General features: G+C 56.3%; 2 protein-coding genes across 2 annotated transcripts; one reads left to right on the top strand and one right to left on the bottom strand.

Moving 5' to 3' along the window:
- The first annotated feature begins 1525 nt into the window (after positions 1-1525).
- On the top strand, positions 1526-13118 carry LOC119100647 (heme-binding protein 2). The gene is made up of 7 exons (XM_037223724.1): positions 1526-1557; positions 1847-1916; positions 2253-2477; positions 3205-3364; positions 9805-9976; positions 11479-11592; positions 12511-13118. The coding sequence occupies exons 1-7, from the start codon at positions 1526-1528 to the stop codon at positions 12578-12580; spliced, it is 843 nt and encodes a 280-aa protein (XP_037079619.1). The 3' UTR covers positions 12581-13118.
- A 134-nt stretch (positions 13119-13252) lies between these two features.
- On the bottom strand, positions 13253-15657 carry LOC119101017 (protein IMPACT-like). Its single transcript, XM_037224260.1, has 2 exons — positions 14995-15657; positions 13253-13694 (listed from the first exon to the last, which is right to left on the bottom strand). Exons 1-2 carry the CDS (start codon positions 15097-15099, stop codon positions 13539-13541), a joined length of 261 nt encoding a protein of 86 aa, XP_037080155.1. The 5' UTR covers positions 15100-15657; the 3' UTR covers positions 13253-13538.
- Positions 15658-16298: the final 641 nt, after the last annotated feature.

Raw genomic sequence — 16298 nt, 5'->3', positions numbered from 1 at the left:
ATTCCGGAACTCAGATATGGGCCTTGACCCTTTGAGTGGCAGAGGTTGCAAAAATTGCCAGAAACCAACCTATTTCGCAGGAAAATTATGCTATCTTGAACTGAAGTGGCACGTGCTGCATTTTAGCTGCCGGGGTTCACCACTCACTAACCCCATAAGGGCAGGCCAACCCTGCATCCACCATGACAACGCTCCCCACTAAGGCTACAGGATCTTTATTCCAACTTCTCAATGCCGCGTCCTAGGGTGCTGCGAGCCCGTCTGTCTCGCTGTATGTCATTTCCAACAGATGTTGTTGTTGTTGCACGTTTATACTCTTTTACACAGACTGTTTCTAAGCACTTCCGGTTTGAGTTCTTCGGGATGAGTCCCTGGTGAATGGGTAACTCCATCCCATCCATCATAACATGGGTAACTCCAAGTCGAAAACAATTCGGCTTTCGGACATATTTATGTTTAAATCAGCCCTCAAAGAACAGTGTTTACACGCCGCCCTAGCGTTGGTGCCATCTGACGTCGTCCTATGATGACGTCACAGCATCGCTACCCAGAATGCAGTAATGCGGGGGTTTGGACCTACCTACCTACCTCTGAGAACCCACTGAGAACTCAACTTCAGCCATGAGACCAGCTCGTGACTGATCATCACGTTGAACTTCCTGTGAGGCGGGTAGCCAGGCGGGTGAGGTGGGTAGCGGATTCCGCGGCCAGTGCCCGAGCACGGCGTTTCACGAGGCAAACACGGACATCGGTAACACTTGGGTCGAGTGTCATTACCGCCGACCACGGCATCTCACCGCGCTGCTGAGTCATGACACGTCAGTGGAAGTGGAAGGGCGCTAGTGGAACGGCTTCCAGCACTCCGCCGTGTGACTGGGAGAATCTCTACAGACAACAGCGGTCAGAACCTCGCAGCCCGCGACGACGATGGGAGATTGACGCCTCTGCCCAGCGCCGGAAAACTCGCAGCGTTGGCTTCACCAATTTATGTTCCACCACATTCAAGAAGCAGAGCTTCCACAGGTGATCCGACCCTCGCGTCTGACCACACCATAATGGTCTGACTTTGGACCCTGTTCTGTGTACCGCGTGAGAGCTCATTGTACCGAACGGCGACCCACACAGGACGTCGTGGCGTATTCAGCTATCGTGACGAAACAGTCCTGAGGTCGTGACTCTACATCATGAACTTCGGTTTCCCTGCCGTACTCCGCGCGAGAGGCCTGGCGGTAAAGACCCAGGCAGTCACGTTTGGCGTAAACAAAACCATTTCTATGGAGCCTCCGCCTTCCAAATCAACACAGCGAGAGCGCCCTGAATCTGCGCTGATTGGGAGTCCGAAGGAGAGACGGCAACATAGCTCAGCTGGGGCGCGCTCGGCCTCCACGTGCGAGTTAGGGGCTCCATTCTCGACTGACGTGATCTCTAGATGCTGACATGACCCACTGTAATCGCCTGCAGCACTCCAGTGCCCGGCACATTTCGCTGCGCAACTCCCCATGGAGAACTAGCGACTACGCTAATTATGTCAGCGCTCAGAGCCGATGACGTCAGCAGGTAATTGAGCCCAGATCTGATATGCGGAAGCCGAGCACGCTACGCGCATATGGAAAACAGAACATATTGAATCGGTGTTTTTCCGCGGCAAGGCCCTGGTCCTGTGCCCGTGCCCTCAGTAGAACCGAGGTCAGATGGTGGAGGAGGGTACCACGCATCTGTACCGTAGGAGGATCCTGGACCCGTACCTGTGCCACAGATGGAACGTGGCCCCGTACCTTTACCACAGATGGAACCCGACCCCGCACCCGTGTTGCAGGTGGATCCTGACCGCGTGCCTGTGTTGCAGGCGGATCCTGACCCCGAATCTGTACCGCACGAGGATTCTGACCCCGTACCTGTACCACAGATGGAACCTGGCCCCGTACCTGTGTTGCAGGCGGATCCTGACCCCGAATCTGTACCGCAGGAGGATCCTTACACCGTACCTGTGCCGCAGGAGGACCCTGGCCTATATCTGTACCACAGGAGGATCCTGACCCCGCACCTGTCCCGCGGGAGGACTCTGGTCCCCGTATTTGTACCGCAGGAGGATCCTGACCCCGTACCAGTGCCGCGGGAGAACCCTGGCCCCGTATCTGCGCCAAAGGATGATCTTGACCCCATACCTGCGCCACGGAGGACACTGACCCCTATACCTGTGGCGCGAGAAGACCATGTGCCGCGGAGCCCCTGACCCTGCGCCTGTTTGGCAGGAGACCTCACCGCCAGGGGCTGGCGGCGAGCCGGCCGAAGAGTCCCAGGTCGGCTCGATCCTCGACTCGCTGGGCACTTGGTTCTCGGGCGTCTCGGACAAACTGTACACGGCCGTCACCAAGAACATAGGCGAGAACATCGACCTAGCTACTGTCTCCGATCGCGTCACCGAGCTCATCCCGGAGTTCGACTACGCGCCCAACACGGTCATCAATAAAAATGAGGTATGCTAAAGGAAGAAGAAACAGCCTCGGATTCGTCTTGAACTCTTTGCTGAATCGTGCGACAGTGTAGTTTCCTAGTTTCCTTTACATATATATATATATATATATATATATATATATATATATATATATATATATATATATATATATGCCCTTTCGAGATCTTTACGGGATTTCGGCCAGTGAATGGTAACAAGTGGGGACGGCTGATAAAATTCAAGCGTCTAGGACGCTTGCAACGTCCATGGAGAGCGGCGGGCTTGTGTGGGATTGTGCTGCTGTATGGTCTGCACGCCAAGGCGGTACTGTGCGTGGGCAAGAAATATCGCGGCGCTTGTAGCATTAAGCTCATGAGATTTTGACGGGGCTAAATGGTGCAGGTGATGGATGGTAGTGGATTGGTGAAACAAATAGCTGGCCTGAGGCGTCGGACAAGGCGGCGCCGGGCAGCGGAAGTGACGCTGTGCTGTTTTCTCCACGTTGGTTATTTACGACTTTGGTGGTAATGTCGCAAACGGGTTAATCAGCTTTTCCCATCCCTTACCGCTCGCACAGGTTTATCACTGTCCAGGTCACGGCACCTAAAGGGTCGCTGTGGAGCTCACTTTATTGGGATTGTGAGATCAAAAAGCTGCCGCGTTCCCACCATACACGAATGGCCGGCACGTGGACTGCGGCAAGGCGGCGGCGGCCCTGAATGACGCGCTCGCCGTTCTGGACGCGGCAGGAAGCAGGCTACGAGGTCCGACACTACCCGTCGCAGCGCTGGGCATGCACGGCCGAGCCAGTCACCGTCGAGCCCGTCGAAGAAGAGGCTGTCCAGTGGAACCGCACCAAGCTCATGTTCGACCGGCTCTTCAAGTATTTCTCCGGCGAGAACAGCAGAGGTGAGCCGACGGCGTGCTCGCGCTGCAGCCCCAGTCATGTAGGCGCAGAGCCGCGCCTACATGACTGATCCAGGGCCAGCCTCAGTCATGCGGCCGGCCCTGCTCCTGGGGAGAGGAATAGAGCTCCTGCGGGCTCTATTCTCGACTGGCATGATCTCTAGATGCTGACATGACCCACTGCAATCGCGTACAGCACTTCAATGCCCGGCACATTTCGCTGCGCAACTCCCCAGCTAGGAGAGCTAGCGACTACGCTGACTATGTCAGCGCTCAGAGCCGATGACATCCGCGTCCGGTATGGTAGCCTGCCGGGCCACCATACGCGGACCGGCAGGCCATCGGCCAGGACCGACACCGGGGACGCCTGCCACGGTGGCGAGCTCAGGGCATGCTTGTGGTGTCAGTGGCGTTGCACTGACGGCACTGAGGCGCCATTCCACGTCACAGGTTGTCTGCGGGGAGGTGTGTTATGCTACTAAAATGAAGAAGGTTCTGATGTAAAGTAACAAGAACCGAATTGCATGCTGTACAAGCAGAACACTCGGGCTTCATTGCCGTCAATATTTCATCAAACAAATGCATATTAAGGTGTCCCTATGTCGATGAAGATAAAAGACGGCTGGATATTCCCAAGACTGCCAAATTCCCGACAAGCCCCCAAACATGATCAATTTTACTGATAATAGTAAGATGTAACTGAGACAAGAAATCCAAACGCAAGAGACAATACACACAAAAACGCACCCAACATATCAGGATTTTGACACATTTGGTCATGAGCCTGGCTGACTCTTCACCCAGCTTTCTTCTCCTGTGGGTGCAGTCAGCGTACCATTGTATCAAGGGAGACTTCGTCTGGTCTTGACTGTCTGGCCTGTTTCGGTTCGAGATGTACAGCACAACGCACACTTGATAGGGCAATGTACCTAAAACCAAACCCAAACGAGGCTCACTCTTGTGTCTCGGTGTTCTTTTGCCGGTGCCGACGCGGTACCAAAAACGAAAGATCTCACGGCTTCCAAATTCATTTAATTCTTTTTGGCAATTCGGCTACACAGTATCCGCTATAAGCAAGTGAATCAGACGACTGTACTGACGTCGACAGGCATGCTGTAACGGGAATCAGGTAACAATGGCTGGGCAGCGAGCTGGCGAAACAACAGGACTTGGCGAGGAAGCGACGCAGGGAACGCAGGACATAGGAAATTCAAACATCATTCAGAAGCCGCCTGTAGTCGCACTTAAGCAGATGCGGCATGGAGGACATGCCTCGGCACTCACCACATTTTCCAAATGGGACGCCGCACACATGCAATGCAATTACCTCGTCAATTGCAAGGCAAGCTGCACCTTCCGGCTCATCCGAAGACATCCTTCATTAAAAGTGAAACGCGCTCACCTCCGTTCTCGGAAAGCCCGTCTATGCACGGAGAAAGCTGGGACGCGGAGGAGGCCAGACGTGCAGGTCGCCTGTCGGCGGTACGGCGCCGACACGGAGGCGGTCGGTGTGACCCCGGCGGCGCTGCTGACCTACCGCGACGGCGGCAGGGCAGTGGGCCACGGCACACGTGCGCTCGGTCGGCGCCGAGCTGGCGGGGCGCCCTCCCGGACCACCGGGGGTTCCGGAGGCGGGCGCAGGCGCGGCGCACGCCGCCCGGCCAGCGCCCAGGCTGGCGCTGATAGCAGATCGGCCAGTCATACGCTTTAATGGAGACTAAGCCCGTCGATCCGGCCACTCGCCGCACGCCGTGAATAATTGAGTAAGCTGTGTCCATGGCGGAGTCACGAATGCTTTTGTTGGGCGGTGGATGAAGGCTTCCGAGTCGGACGGCCGATGATGCTATCTGGCACGGCCCGCACGTGCCGGCCAGTGCACCGGCTGGTCATGCGTCCCGTCGCGGCGATCAGGGCCGAACTAACCGGCGGCCCAGATGTAACGGGCGCCCGACTCGTCAAGACGGCCGGGTCGTGTCCCACTTTCCTCCGCTTCTGAGCCACGGGGCGTGAATCGCGGGCGGCGGTGCAGGCGTCGGGGCGGGCAGGCCACGAGGGGTGGCGGCACGGGGGCGAGCGTACTGCTGGGTGAAACGCTCCCGCTTTGCTCAACCGGTTTATGCACTGGCGTTGCAGTCCCAAGATGTTTGACCCACGCTGTTGTGTGCGCGACCCACTCTCGTCAGCGTTATGATAAGTATCGGCTGGGATGTTTATTACTATTGTATCCGTTCATTGATGCTCTTGCACAGAAGCATGTGACACGAGTGATACTGCTAAAGCAGTGCATGTTGCGTCCCGCGTCAGAAATAAGTTAACTCATGAATAGTTTTCAAAAGGGAGAACAGCGAAGAGACAAAAAGAAAGAAGAGGAAGAGAGAAGCTGGAAAGAAAAAGAACTCCACCTGGCGACACTCTGACCTCTTCTCCGTTACCAGGCCACTTCTGGCCCTCGTCTTGGCTGTCATGACCCACACTTGGTAACTAACGATGCGGCAAGGCAATAAAGAGAGCCCCATGCTATTTATGAGCCTGTTAGCTCTTCTCGGGAATTGGGGCCGCGCTTGGGCGGGCTATAATCTGAGATAATCATCGGGAACGGCGGAAAATGTTCGGAATGCTGATTGATGTCACAAACAACAAAAAATCTCGGAGGAAATGATCGGTGTTTATAAGCCCGTTCACCCTGGTTTATCTTTGATAATTTTCGGAACATGATCGTCATCGACAATACACACAGAAAGCAATACAAATCCCCAAATCCAGATGGCTGCCCTCAAACGTGCTGCAGTGGCCCGTTTTAAACGGTTTGTTTCTTAACATAGCTGTATCGAGCCAAAACCATCTTGGAGTTGAACGATAAGTTACCATTTCACAACGATAATATGCGTTTGGTTGCTCGGTAGCAATTATGTTGGAATCAATTTTCGGTTACCCACCCTAATCAGACAGTGCTAACATAAATCACGCACCTATCTAGCGCACCGGCCACAGACGCCAGTGCAGCCCGCCAGGTGAACCGTGCCGTGGATAACCGTGAGCGTGCGCCCGCGGCGGCGCGGCTGAGCCCACGGGCCCCAAGGGGCATCGATATCGATATTACAGGGCATGTCGGTGCCCGATCGCTGACACCCCGACTGGACGAGGTCACCAGCTCCTGCAGAAACACCACATGGACATCCCGTGTGTGTTTGTGACCTGGCTCACGCGCGATGTACTCGACAGGCTGCTGCCATTGTCGGGTCTCAGCATACTGGGGTCTGACCGCGGTGTCGTCCGGCCGACCACAGCCCAGCAGATCCAGCCTGGGCGATACCGATCCTTGGATAGAATCCCCGCGGCTCTCGGTGAGCTGCCCCGGCCGCCGCGGTGATGATCGGCGCCACCTACCGACCTCCGGGAGGACCAACGTCCCGATGCCTGGAGACCGTTTGAGACCAGCTTAAGGTCGCCGTCGCCACTGGAAAGCCGGTTTTCGTCCTGGGAAACCACAACAGCAGTCTCCTCTACCCGGGCTGCCCGGCTTTTAAACTCTCATGACCGTCATGAGCCGCAAACAGCTGGTCGACAAGCCACCCCACGACGCCAGCACTGCTAGACCTGATCATCGCCAGTGTGACCGGTCTCCGGAACTCAGCCGAAGTTCTCCTTGAGACTGGAGGACCACCAACTGGTCGCACTCTGCGCTCCCGTCCGCAGGGAGCGCCGACGGTCATTCACCACCGCCGTGCGACCTTGGAAGCGCGTCGACTGGGGCGCGTTCAACCAGAGTCTGCTGCTGGCCGATCGGAACACTGCGCGCCGCTGGCTCCGACGGTCATAAGGTGGAGACATTTGTGATAGTATGGGACGTCGCAGCCGACGCTCATTACCTGGCCACCAGTGTGACGTCATGGCAAACTGGCTGCTCATGACTGCGTGGAGGTACAGAAGATGGAGAGGTGCGACTACGCCCGCGAGACGCGGGAGCGCTACCGTACCGCAGAGGCGCGCCGCGTGCACCAGCGATGCCGTAACAAACTGACGAGACTGATCACTCCGGCTCGTACCCGTGTAGCGGTCTGCTGCCGGGTGGCGAGGCCCCTGAAGCCGCATTAAGCAGTTCGGACTGCAGCCAGCAAGAGGGCGTGACACACCCGATCCCGACACGGGCAACCGGGCGGATTCACTCAACGCACACTTGCCCGCCGTTGACCCCAGCGCCGCTGCGGAGGCGGCGGCGGTGCGTGGCGGTGCGGCTACGACCCAAGCTGAATCGCGCCCGCAGCGTGGGTAGGCCTCAGCGTTCTCCGTACACCCAGCTTCTCTCAGAGCTCTCTGCAGCCATCGACAAAATCGGCGCGTCGAGGACTGTCGGCGTCGATGGCGTACCTCTCCATGCAATGAAAAAACACCCTCCTGTAATCGAGGCTCAAATTTAATAGCTTATCACCTTGTCTATGACATCACAGACTTTTCCGTCTGCCTGGAAGATCGCGCACGTTGCCCCAGTATTCAAGTCGGGCGATCGTTCAGATATGAATAACCTTCGACCCATTTATATTCTCTCTGTACGTCGAAAATTACGGAGAGAGTCGTCTGCTCGCAGCTCACTTCTTACCATTTTTCAACCATAAACTGATTGACGCCATCACAATATGCTAATCATCCCTGTCACTCGACAGAGGGCGCCCTAATCGACGCTGTCGATTGGCTGACAAGAGCTGGCGACAACGGCCATGACGCGTCGATAACGACGATTGACCATAGCAAGGCGTTCGACAGCGTTGGTCATGGCGTCGTCCGAGCAAGCTGGAATGGTGTGGGGTGTCCTCGGAATGGTTCCGGGACTACCTGGGCGGTCGGAAGCAGGTGCTTAGTGGTGTCTCGGTCACTCTACCCTTATCCGACAGGAGACCCAGCAATGCCTTATCGACCCAATCCTGTTCCTCATCTTCTTCAATGACACATCTCTATACAGCTTCTTGCCCTACGGCCGTCTGCTATCCTACGACAATGACATCCGACTCCTTGACTCCGCCACGCCCCATGTCGTGGGCCTGTCTAACCCGAAAACCCGGGTCGGGGAGTTCGTTTAGTGCCTTTAAAACTGGTTTCAGTTAAACAGCCTTAAACTAAACCCCAAAAGGCAGACTTGCTCATCAGGTGCAATGCATCACGTCAATTGCCCAACTCATGCAAAACACGCCTCTGCTACGTCAACTGGGAACCTCACATCTCATCATTCGTTCGGCGCTGTGATGCAGTCATCGTATCCCTGTTCAAAATGCGACATTACTTTACCCCTGAAGTTCTAAAACTCGTTGTCAAAAGCCGCGTCTTCCTCACATCCTCCACTGCCTGTCCATCCTGAAGCGAAACGGTCGCGTGTCATCTAAACGGGGTGCGAAGAGCGCTTCACTTCGCAGCCCGGCTAGTGGGTGATCTCCGCCGCAGCGGTCACATCTCGTCCGTTCTGGAGACACCCAGCTGGCGTGCTATCGCGGGTCATGCTCACCACCGGCTCCACCTGGAAACTGAAAGTGGGAAAGCCAGCAGTCTGTGAGAGTTTGACAGACGCAGGCTCATTACTGTAAGGTTCGCACGCCAATTTCGCACATACATGTTGTTGACCGAGTTCTATGGGAAATTGTTTTTACGGGTTCTGGCCAGAGGCGGGACATTCGTAACTGGCCTGCAAAGCGAACTCACCCCTGGCATGTGACGTCACCGATCATTGGCTGCCAGCATGGGGAGAGAGTCTTAGGACTGGGTGACTGTACCTCTTACACATGGCTCTGGCATCAGCCGGGCCTGGCAATTTCAGCAGGTGAAATCCAGAGGATTTACGGTGAGATGGCTTGCAGTTTTGGAGACTGTAAGCAAATTGTGGAACAACGCAAATGCTATGGCAGGATATGCAAATGGCAGGATATCAGTCACAAATAACACAAGCATCCGTCTGCGCAGTTTGCATAGGCCAAGTTGTATCGGCTTAGGCGCGCCGAATTTGAGACACACCATCGCAGCGTGCTGGAGCGATGTTCGTGAACACCGACCAAGACTTCGAGTGTTCCAACACTAAACACACACGGAATCACTACCAAGATGTGGACCTGCCTGCAGTTGCTCGTATGCAACGCCTGCACCATTGGTCTGTCATGGCCGGAAGGTATTTCGGGGAGGTGCAGTTAGATAATGCCTTCTTAGCCTGATAAACCTGGTATCCTATTTCATTGTTTACGCCATTCAACGGACACTAATTCAGCGGGTGACATTTTCGAAAGTGAAACGGTGGAATGATGAATGAATTGGCGAGTGAATGATGACACATTACTTGCCTGCCACGCGTGAATCCGTTCAGATATTGAGCCAGTGATGGCCGGAACATAGCCTGTGACGGCGTTCCCCTCCCGCACCGCACCGACGCTGATCAGCGTCCGCTGACACCGACACGGCGCCCGCAGACGAGAAGATCCAGATGACGCTGCCGCTGACGAACCGGTTCGACGCCTACTCCGAGTACCCCACCTACAACATGTGCTTCTACATCCCGAGGGCGCTCCAGAGCAGCCCGCCGACGCCCGACGACCCGAACGTTGAGCTCACTTTGTGGCCGGCCAAGACGTTCGTGGTCCGGTGAGTGGACGTCGGCTGTGACGGAGAGCGGGTGCGGGGAGGGAGGGGGAGCGGCAGACCGGACCGGCCAGGCACTGCCGCGGCTCGGGTGGCCACGGCCCGGGGTGACCAGTGCATGGGGTGTCCAGGGAAGGGGTGGTCAGGACTCAAAGTGACCAGTGCACGGGTGGCGCTGGCTCGGAGTGACACGGGGTGGGCTGGCTCAGAGCGACTAGGGTTGGTGCTGGCTCGGAGTGACCAGGATGGGGTGGGCTGGCTCAGAGTGACCAGGGGTGGTGCTGGCTCGGGGTGACCAGGACACGGGGGGGGCTGGCTCAGAGCGACCAGGGATGGTGCTGGTTCGGAGTGACCAGGATATGGGATGGGCTGGCTCAGAGCGACCAGGGTGGTGCTGGCTCGGAGTGACCAGGATATGGGGTGACCGTAACACGGGTTCATCGGTGCTCAAGGTGCTCCTGGGGTGTCACTGTCACACAGGGGTGTCACTTTTTAAGGCATATTTTCATAGAAGGGGGGGGGGGGCTGAGCCCATAGCGTTACGCTAACCTACCCCCAAAACTTAACATCTGGCTGAATCTCGACCACTTCATTACGTCCTCGATGTTAAAGCAAAACATTAACACAATCGTAAAAAATTGCTGTCAAAATAGAGCGCATCATCGTGGACAATCGGCCGTACAATCTCACCCGCAGCAGGTTCAGCTGTTGCACACCCTGGCCCGCCAAGCAGCTCATCTGGAGCCGCTTTGCTTGTCACGGTTTGATGGGCGCGGAGCCCGCTGTCGCTAATCGTGTTTCGCCATTTGATTGGCAGCTGAATACCATCTGTCACGACTGTGCGACAAATCCACTTGCCGCTGTTGCGGAAAACATGGGTTAACTCATGCCTTGGTCATCCTGTGCTTTAAAAGCTGCCGCATATTGCGGCCAGTTGTTCTTTATTCCAGTTCAGGTGCTACTACGTGCAAAACTTGCGGAACGTTTGCTGACTGACCTACCATATGAATGAGCTGGCATGACAAAAACATGAAGTGGCTACAGAATACTTTTTGGTAGGAGATTGCCAAGATTTCAATACTTAAGTGTCTGAGTACTTGATGCACTTAATACTTGTAGCTACAACCACATTCCTGCATTTCTTCGGCCCGGCGTTCCTTTTTTGCCCAGATGCATTAAGGGTGCTCAGATGGGTTTTAGGGGGGGGGGGGTTGGGTGGGCTGAGGTCAACATTGAAAGAACGCAGGTCCCCGAGACTGTAGAAAGTGACAGCCCCGCTTGAACGTAGGGCGACTGCCGAAGGTTCCAGCACTCCACCATAAATCTCGGTCACCCGGACCACAGTCGCCCTGCTGAACCCGGCTAGCCCACTCCCTGCTGAATTGGGCTACAGGAGCCCAGCATGGCGACTACGGACCGGGTGGCTGAGGTTCTGGCGCGGTCACCGGGGTCAGCATGACCTCGAATCGCTCCCCAGGGCGTCACCCAGCTGCGCCCCGTTGCAGACGGTTCGGCGGGTTCGTGCTGTACCGACGCGGCTGGGACCGGGCGGCGTTCCTCCTCGAGAAGATCAGCCGCGAGCAGGGCCTGCAGGGCATCGACTTCACCAAGTACTACAGGTCAGCCTCAGCTGTTACTATCCGCCATGGCAGGCGGGCCGAAGGGCAGAGGCTGCCCGGCGCCCGTGTTGTGGTGGGCCTCTCGTGCCGGCAGCATGGGCCAGTGAGGAGAGTATGTGCCGCAATGCAGCTGGACTAGCACCCTGTGAGCAGGCTGGGGTTAGTGACCAATAGCGGCGCAAGAGACACTAGAAGACAACCTTCGACTTATGGCTAAAGCATCGTCAGTAGACCAGTCAAAAAGTCAGGGCACTTAAAATGAGACAAGAGCTCCTGCCTTTGGTCACCAAAAACACGGACCATGGTGGTGCCTGGTTTGTATTCGAGAGCAGAAGCGACGATTTTCAGAAGATTACGGTGGCACACGCTGCTGCGCGGCATTACCTCCCGATCTCTGAATGCCCGGCGGCCGTCGAAAACAGATACGAATGATGGCGAACAGACGTCCCGCGAGTGGAGGCTAATCACACAGCAGATGGGCAGCGACGCAAGGAAATTACCAGGCTGTGTTTCGTCATTTTGATTGCCATCAATAACCGCGCATGCCACCGATCACAGATAATCACAGAAAAAGCGTTCGCCATCTCACTGATCAAACGCGAAAGTGACCCATGACGGCAAAGTTAGCGATGGCGGACGTCATCGACGGTTTGGATGCACGCAAATGTCCGTCTACATCCAAAATAAGACAATCATGCAAACAACGCATGGCTAGAAACTGGTAGTTACAAAGTGGTGCGTCGTCACATTTTGTAGGTTCAGGGGACAACAAATGCAGAGGAAATGAGGCACAAAACGTGAAATCTCCACAAAACTATAACTAGGTACTGAATGTTGGGCAGACTACTTATTTGCTCCGCACCAGTAATTTGACCACGCCACCGCCTCGCGTCGCTGACCGCCCCTCCGCGCCCCCAGCGTCAACTACGACCTCCTGGTGAAGTTCTGGAACCGCAAGAACGAAGTGTGGTTCGAGCTGGCGGCCTGATGCCGGGCCGGCCGCTCGGCGCCCGGCGATGGGCCCGCAGCATGCCCCGACCGGAGAGGCCCGTCCCTGCCGACGCCGGCGCCGCAGACGGCGCGCGCAGGGTGATCTGCACGTGGAGGGGAGGCGCTGCGCAAGACAGCGCGCGTGTTGGCGTGCCTGGGAACTCTCGGAGGACTTCACGGCAGTGCACCGTTGTTTATTGTTATGGTACCTGTCTAACACTTCCCGCCTCAGCCCAATGACGTCAACTGCGCCACCTCTCTTTGTTCTCGAGAACTGCCAGTGATAGCATCACCCGCTCCCGCGTAGCAGGATAAATCCGATGCAGCTAACTTGTCGTTCCATTTCAAGTTGCGCTGGGCTTCCAGATATCCGCAATCGGTGTAGCTGTTGGTCGATGCTCGTTTCTGCGCGCATTATTTTGTTATTTATATGACCTGTTATTTTCGGGGTCTTGTTGATGTTTAGCTTACCTAAACGGTGTTAATGATCTTCCCAATGCTGTGCCTTTTTGAGATTAAATGATACAGCACTGTGATTGGTCCGCTTGAAGTGGCCTCGACACAGCCTGATGGGCTTCAGCGGAAATCATCCGAAAATTCGCTATTTTGCAGCTGAAAAGCACTTCTTTCAACACTGTGTTCTACATCTTCACAATTATTGACCATAGCATGCAATCGTCCCCACTATATTCTCCTCCTTTCCGATAAACAAAATGATTCAAATCGTGCGAGGTAAAAAGATATCAAAGCCTGACCGCAGCCATGCCATCAGCTACCCTGTCATGTAACAGTACATCAGTAAAACTGTCGCATTGCACGTAATGCGGAAGACGTAGTACACCGGTATACGCAGCCCACCGGTAAACGAACAATCACCACATCACAACCAGCCCAGCCGGCATCGTCGGGCGCGGGGCCGCACGAGCTGGTTCCGCCAGCGACCGCCAAGTGTCAGGCTAGTGCTTCTTCTTGTCTTCGGGCGGGCGGAGGACGCCGCTCAGCAACAGAACGCCCCGAGTGGCGTTGTTGATGTGCCGGAACCGGTCGGGGCCCAGCAGGATGCCGCCGAACCACCGGCTGACCACCACCACCACGTCCCGCACGGCCAGAATCTGCGGCAGCGGGGACGGCGGTCAGCGCTCCGCCTGCTGCCCGCGCACGTCCCAAACACAGACAGGCCAGACCACGGCACGTGGACGTCCGCTGGCCCACTGCCCGCGCACGTCCAAACACAGACGGGCCAGACCACGGCACGTGGACGTCCGCTGGCCCACTGCCCGCGCACGTCCCAAACACAGACGGGCCAGACCAACGGCACGTGGACGTTCGCTGGCCCACTGCCCGCGCACGTCCCACACACGCGGGTCAGACCACCGGCACGTGGACGTCCGCCGGCCCACTGCCCGCGCACGTCCCAAACACAGACGGGCCAGACCAACGGCACGCGGACGTCCGCTGGCCCACTGCCCGCGCACGTCCCAAACACAGGCGGGCCAGACCAACGGCACGCGGACGTCCGCTGGCCTACTGCCCGCGCACGTCCCAAACACAGACGGGCCAGACCAACGGCGCGTGGACGTTCGACGGCCCGCTGAGATGTGGCACGGCCGGTGCAAGAGCAAGCAGCTGAGGCAGCCTAAGCAACGCGACACGTTAAAACTGAAGCCAGCTTAAACTTGAGCTAGACGGTGTACCAGAGGGAACTGCGGGGACCACGTGCCGCAGCATTGTCAAGCGCGGCATCTCCCACACCCATCCTAGGAATGTCAATGGAGACAAAGTTATTCTTCAGACCGGGTCGCATTTGGCGATGATTCCGAAGCCAATGGGCGAAACCTTAGCTTAGCTGCAGTTTCCAAGGGTCGCGCGTACAATGTCGCCACGCTCGATGTCGATGCCATGATAAAAAGATCACAGCCATGTCATGATCACAGCTAGCATTCCCGAGTCCAGTTCCATCCATGCAAGCGGTTCGAAATCAGATCCTAATACGCATTTCTCAGATTGCCACGCCGATCAAAACATTGCGCCTTGTGCTGCAATGATGATCTTAACCAGCAATGCATCCTAGCGCTTATGGAACATTCGGGTCCCGCAAATGTGCTCGATAAGAAGAAAGAAGCACACGTCTTCCTTTTCATATTAAACGACTCTTTAACGCCAGTCGAGAACAGACGGGTTAGATACAAAGGCAAGGGTAACGTTCATATTTCTGCCATGAGCTTCTTAAAACAACCCATCGCGCAAGCGCCTCCGCGATTCTGCGCGGCACCATCTGCTGCACCTGTACCCCCCCCCCCCCCCCCCCCCCACGTCGTGTCCAATTCACGTCAACCAGCCGGCCAGTCGGCGTCTCCCGCCGCCGGCTAGAGACGCGTCAGACCGCGGCGTGCGCCTGGCCGCCCCTCCCACCTCCAGCAGGTGGAGCATGCGCGCGCCGGCGTGCGTCTCGCCGTCGTCGTCGCAGTCCTGCTGGAAGGCGCCGCTGGTCGCGCCCCCTATCCGGTACGCCCACATGTTGTGCGCCGCCGCTGCCACCTTGCGATTCTCCTTGAGCCGGGCCACCACCTGCCTGGGGGACGGCACGGTGAGGGCGCGAGCCCCGGCGCCCAGCGGGAGGGGCTCGCCTGCGCCGGCTCATGCGAGTCCCCTGTCACATACCGGCCACGATTCACTCCCACAAAACTTTGGCAGGCAACCTGTGCAGAGTTGAGCTCTGCCGGCGGATTATCTTGGAATCGTCTAGCTGGGGCATTCATGCGACTATCAAGACCGTGAATTTACTCTTACGCCTATTCGAATCCATCCGTCCATCGCTCGCATTCATAATATACGCCCCGAATTGGGAAACTACTGCTCAAAACTATTACAAACTACAAAACTACAAACTACAAACTGGGAAACTACCTGTCCGCTGTCGGGAATGATTCTTTCAGTGGGGCCTTTGACATTGTTGTGGTTTTGTTAGTCATATCCGGCCCCTATTCGCCAATTTTGTGCGCACATGCTCTATGCCCAACTTTGTACATTGGGCATGACGTGATTCCCAAGAGGTGACGCTGCACAGTGTGACACAAAGAACATGACCTGGCCTCTATTACTTTGCGAGTGACATAATGATAACCTTCTTCATTTAGTCAATGGTTTCAAGAGGCTTCCTTCTTCCAACGGCTATATAGAAATATAATATGCTATATATTAGAAATGTCCATGTTAAATATTAATGCAAACTCAACATGCCCATGACAACATACCCAGGCAGCCATGCAGTCGACGATCACTTAGTGCATGCACTTAATAACGGCCCGTGATCATCGGGTCCACTGAAGAGTTTAAAAATAACATTGAAAAGTTTGAAGCCCGGTTACACCCAGCTTCCCGGCCCGGAAAACCGGGATGCCTCGTCCGGAATTCGGGGCCGGAGTGCATCTGGCGGCGCGAACCGGGGAAACTGGATCGCCGCTGGTCGGCCGGCCAGCTTCTCCCACCGGCCGGCTTCTCCAACCGGCCGGCCGGCTTCTCCCACCGGCCGGCCGGCTCCTCCCACCGGCCGGCAGGGACCCGACCGGGCCGGCAGGGCCAGTTGGCTTCAGCTCAAGTTTTGACCCGACCGGCGCTGCGAAAGACCCGAAAGGGAAGGGCGTTCATTGTGATGCGCGCGATGCGCGTGGAAGTGGACCAAGGAGACGGGCGACAAAATGGGGCAGATATGCATT

The sequence above is a fragment of the Pollicipes pollicipes genome, unplaced genomic scaffold, assembly GCF_011947565.3.
Source record: "Pollicipes pollicipes isolate AB1234 unplaced genomic scaffold, Ppol_2.1 Scaffold_4881;HRSCAF=5763_pilon_pilon_pilon, whole genome shotgun sequence".
Lineage (NCBI taxonomy): Eukaryota > Metazoa > Arthropoda > Thecostraca > Pollicipedomorpha > Pollicipedidae > Pollicipes > Pollicipes pollicipes.
Note: the sequence above shows the minus strand (reverse complement) of the source record. Positions and strands in the feature narration are given on the sequence as shown.

What these genes read in the sequence shown, in the direction of transcription:
- LOC119101017 (XM_037224260.1), bottom strand. Translation starts at nt 15,099, where the DNA reads ATGTGGGCGTACCGGATAGGGGGCGCGACCAGCGGCGCCTTCCAGCAG. An exon ending in GCATGCTCCACCTGCTGGAG is followed by an intron (nt 13,695 to 14,994) that starts GTGGGAGGGGCG and finishes CCGCTGCCGCAG; the next exon opens with ATTCTGGCCGTGCGGGACGT.
- LOC119100647 (XM_037223724.1), top strand. Translation starts at nt 1,526, where the DNA reads ATGTCAGCGCTCAGAGCCGATGACGTCAGCAG. An exon ending in AGAGCCGATGACGTCAGCAG is followed by an intron (nt 1,558 to 1,846) that starts GTAATTGAGCCC and finishes CCTGTGTTGCAG; the next exon opens with GCGGATCCTGACCCCGAATC. An exon ending in CTCCGGCGAGAACAGCAGAG is followed by an intron (nt 3,365 to 9,804) that starts GTGAGCCGACGG and finishes CGGCGCCCGCAG; the next exon opens with ACGAGAAGATCCAGATGACG.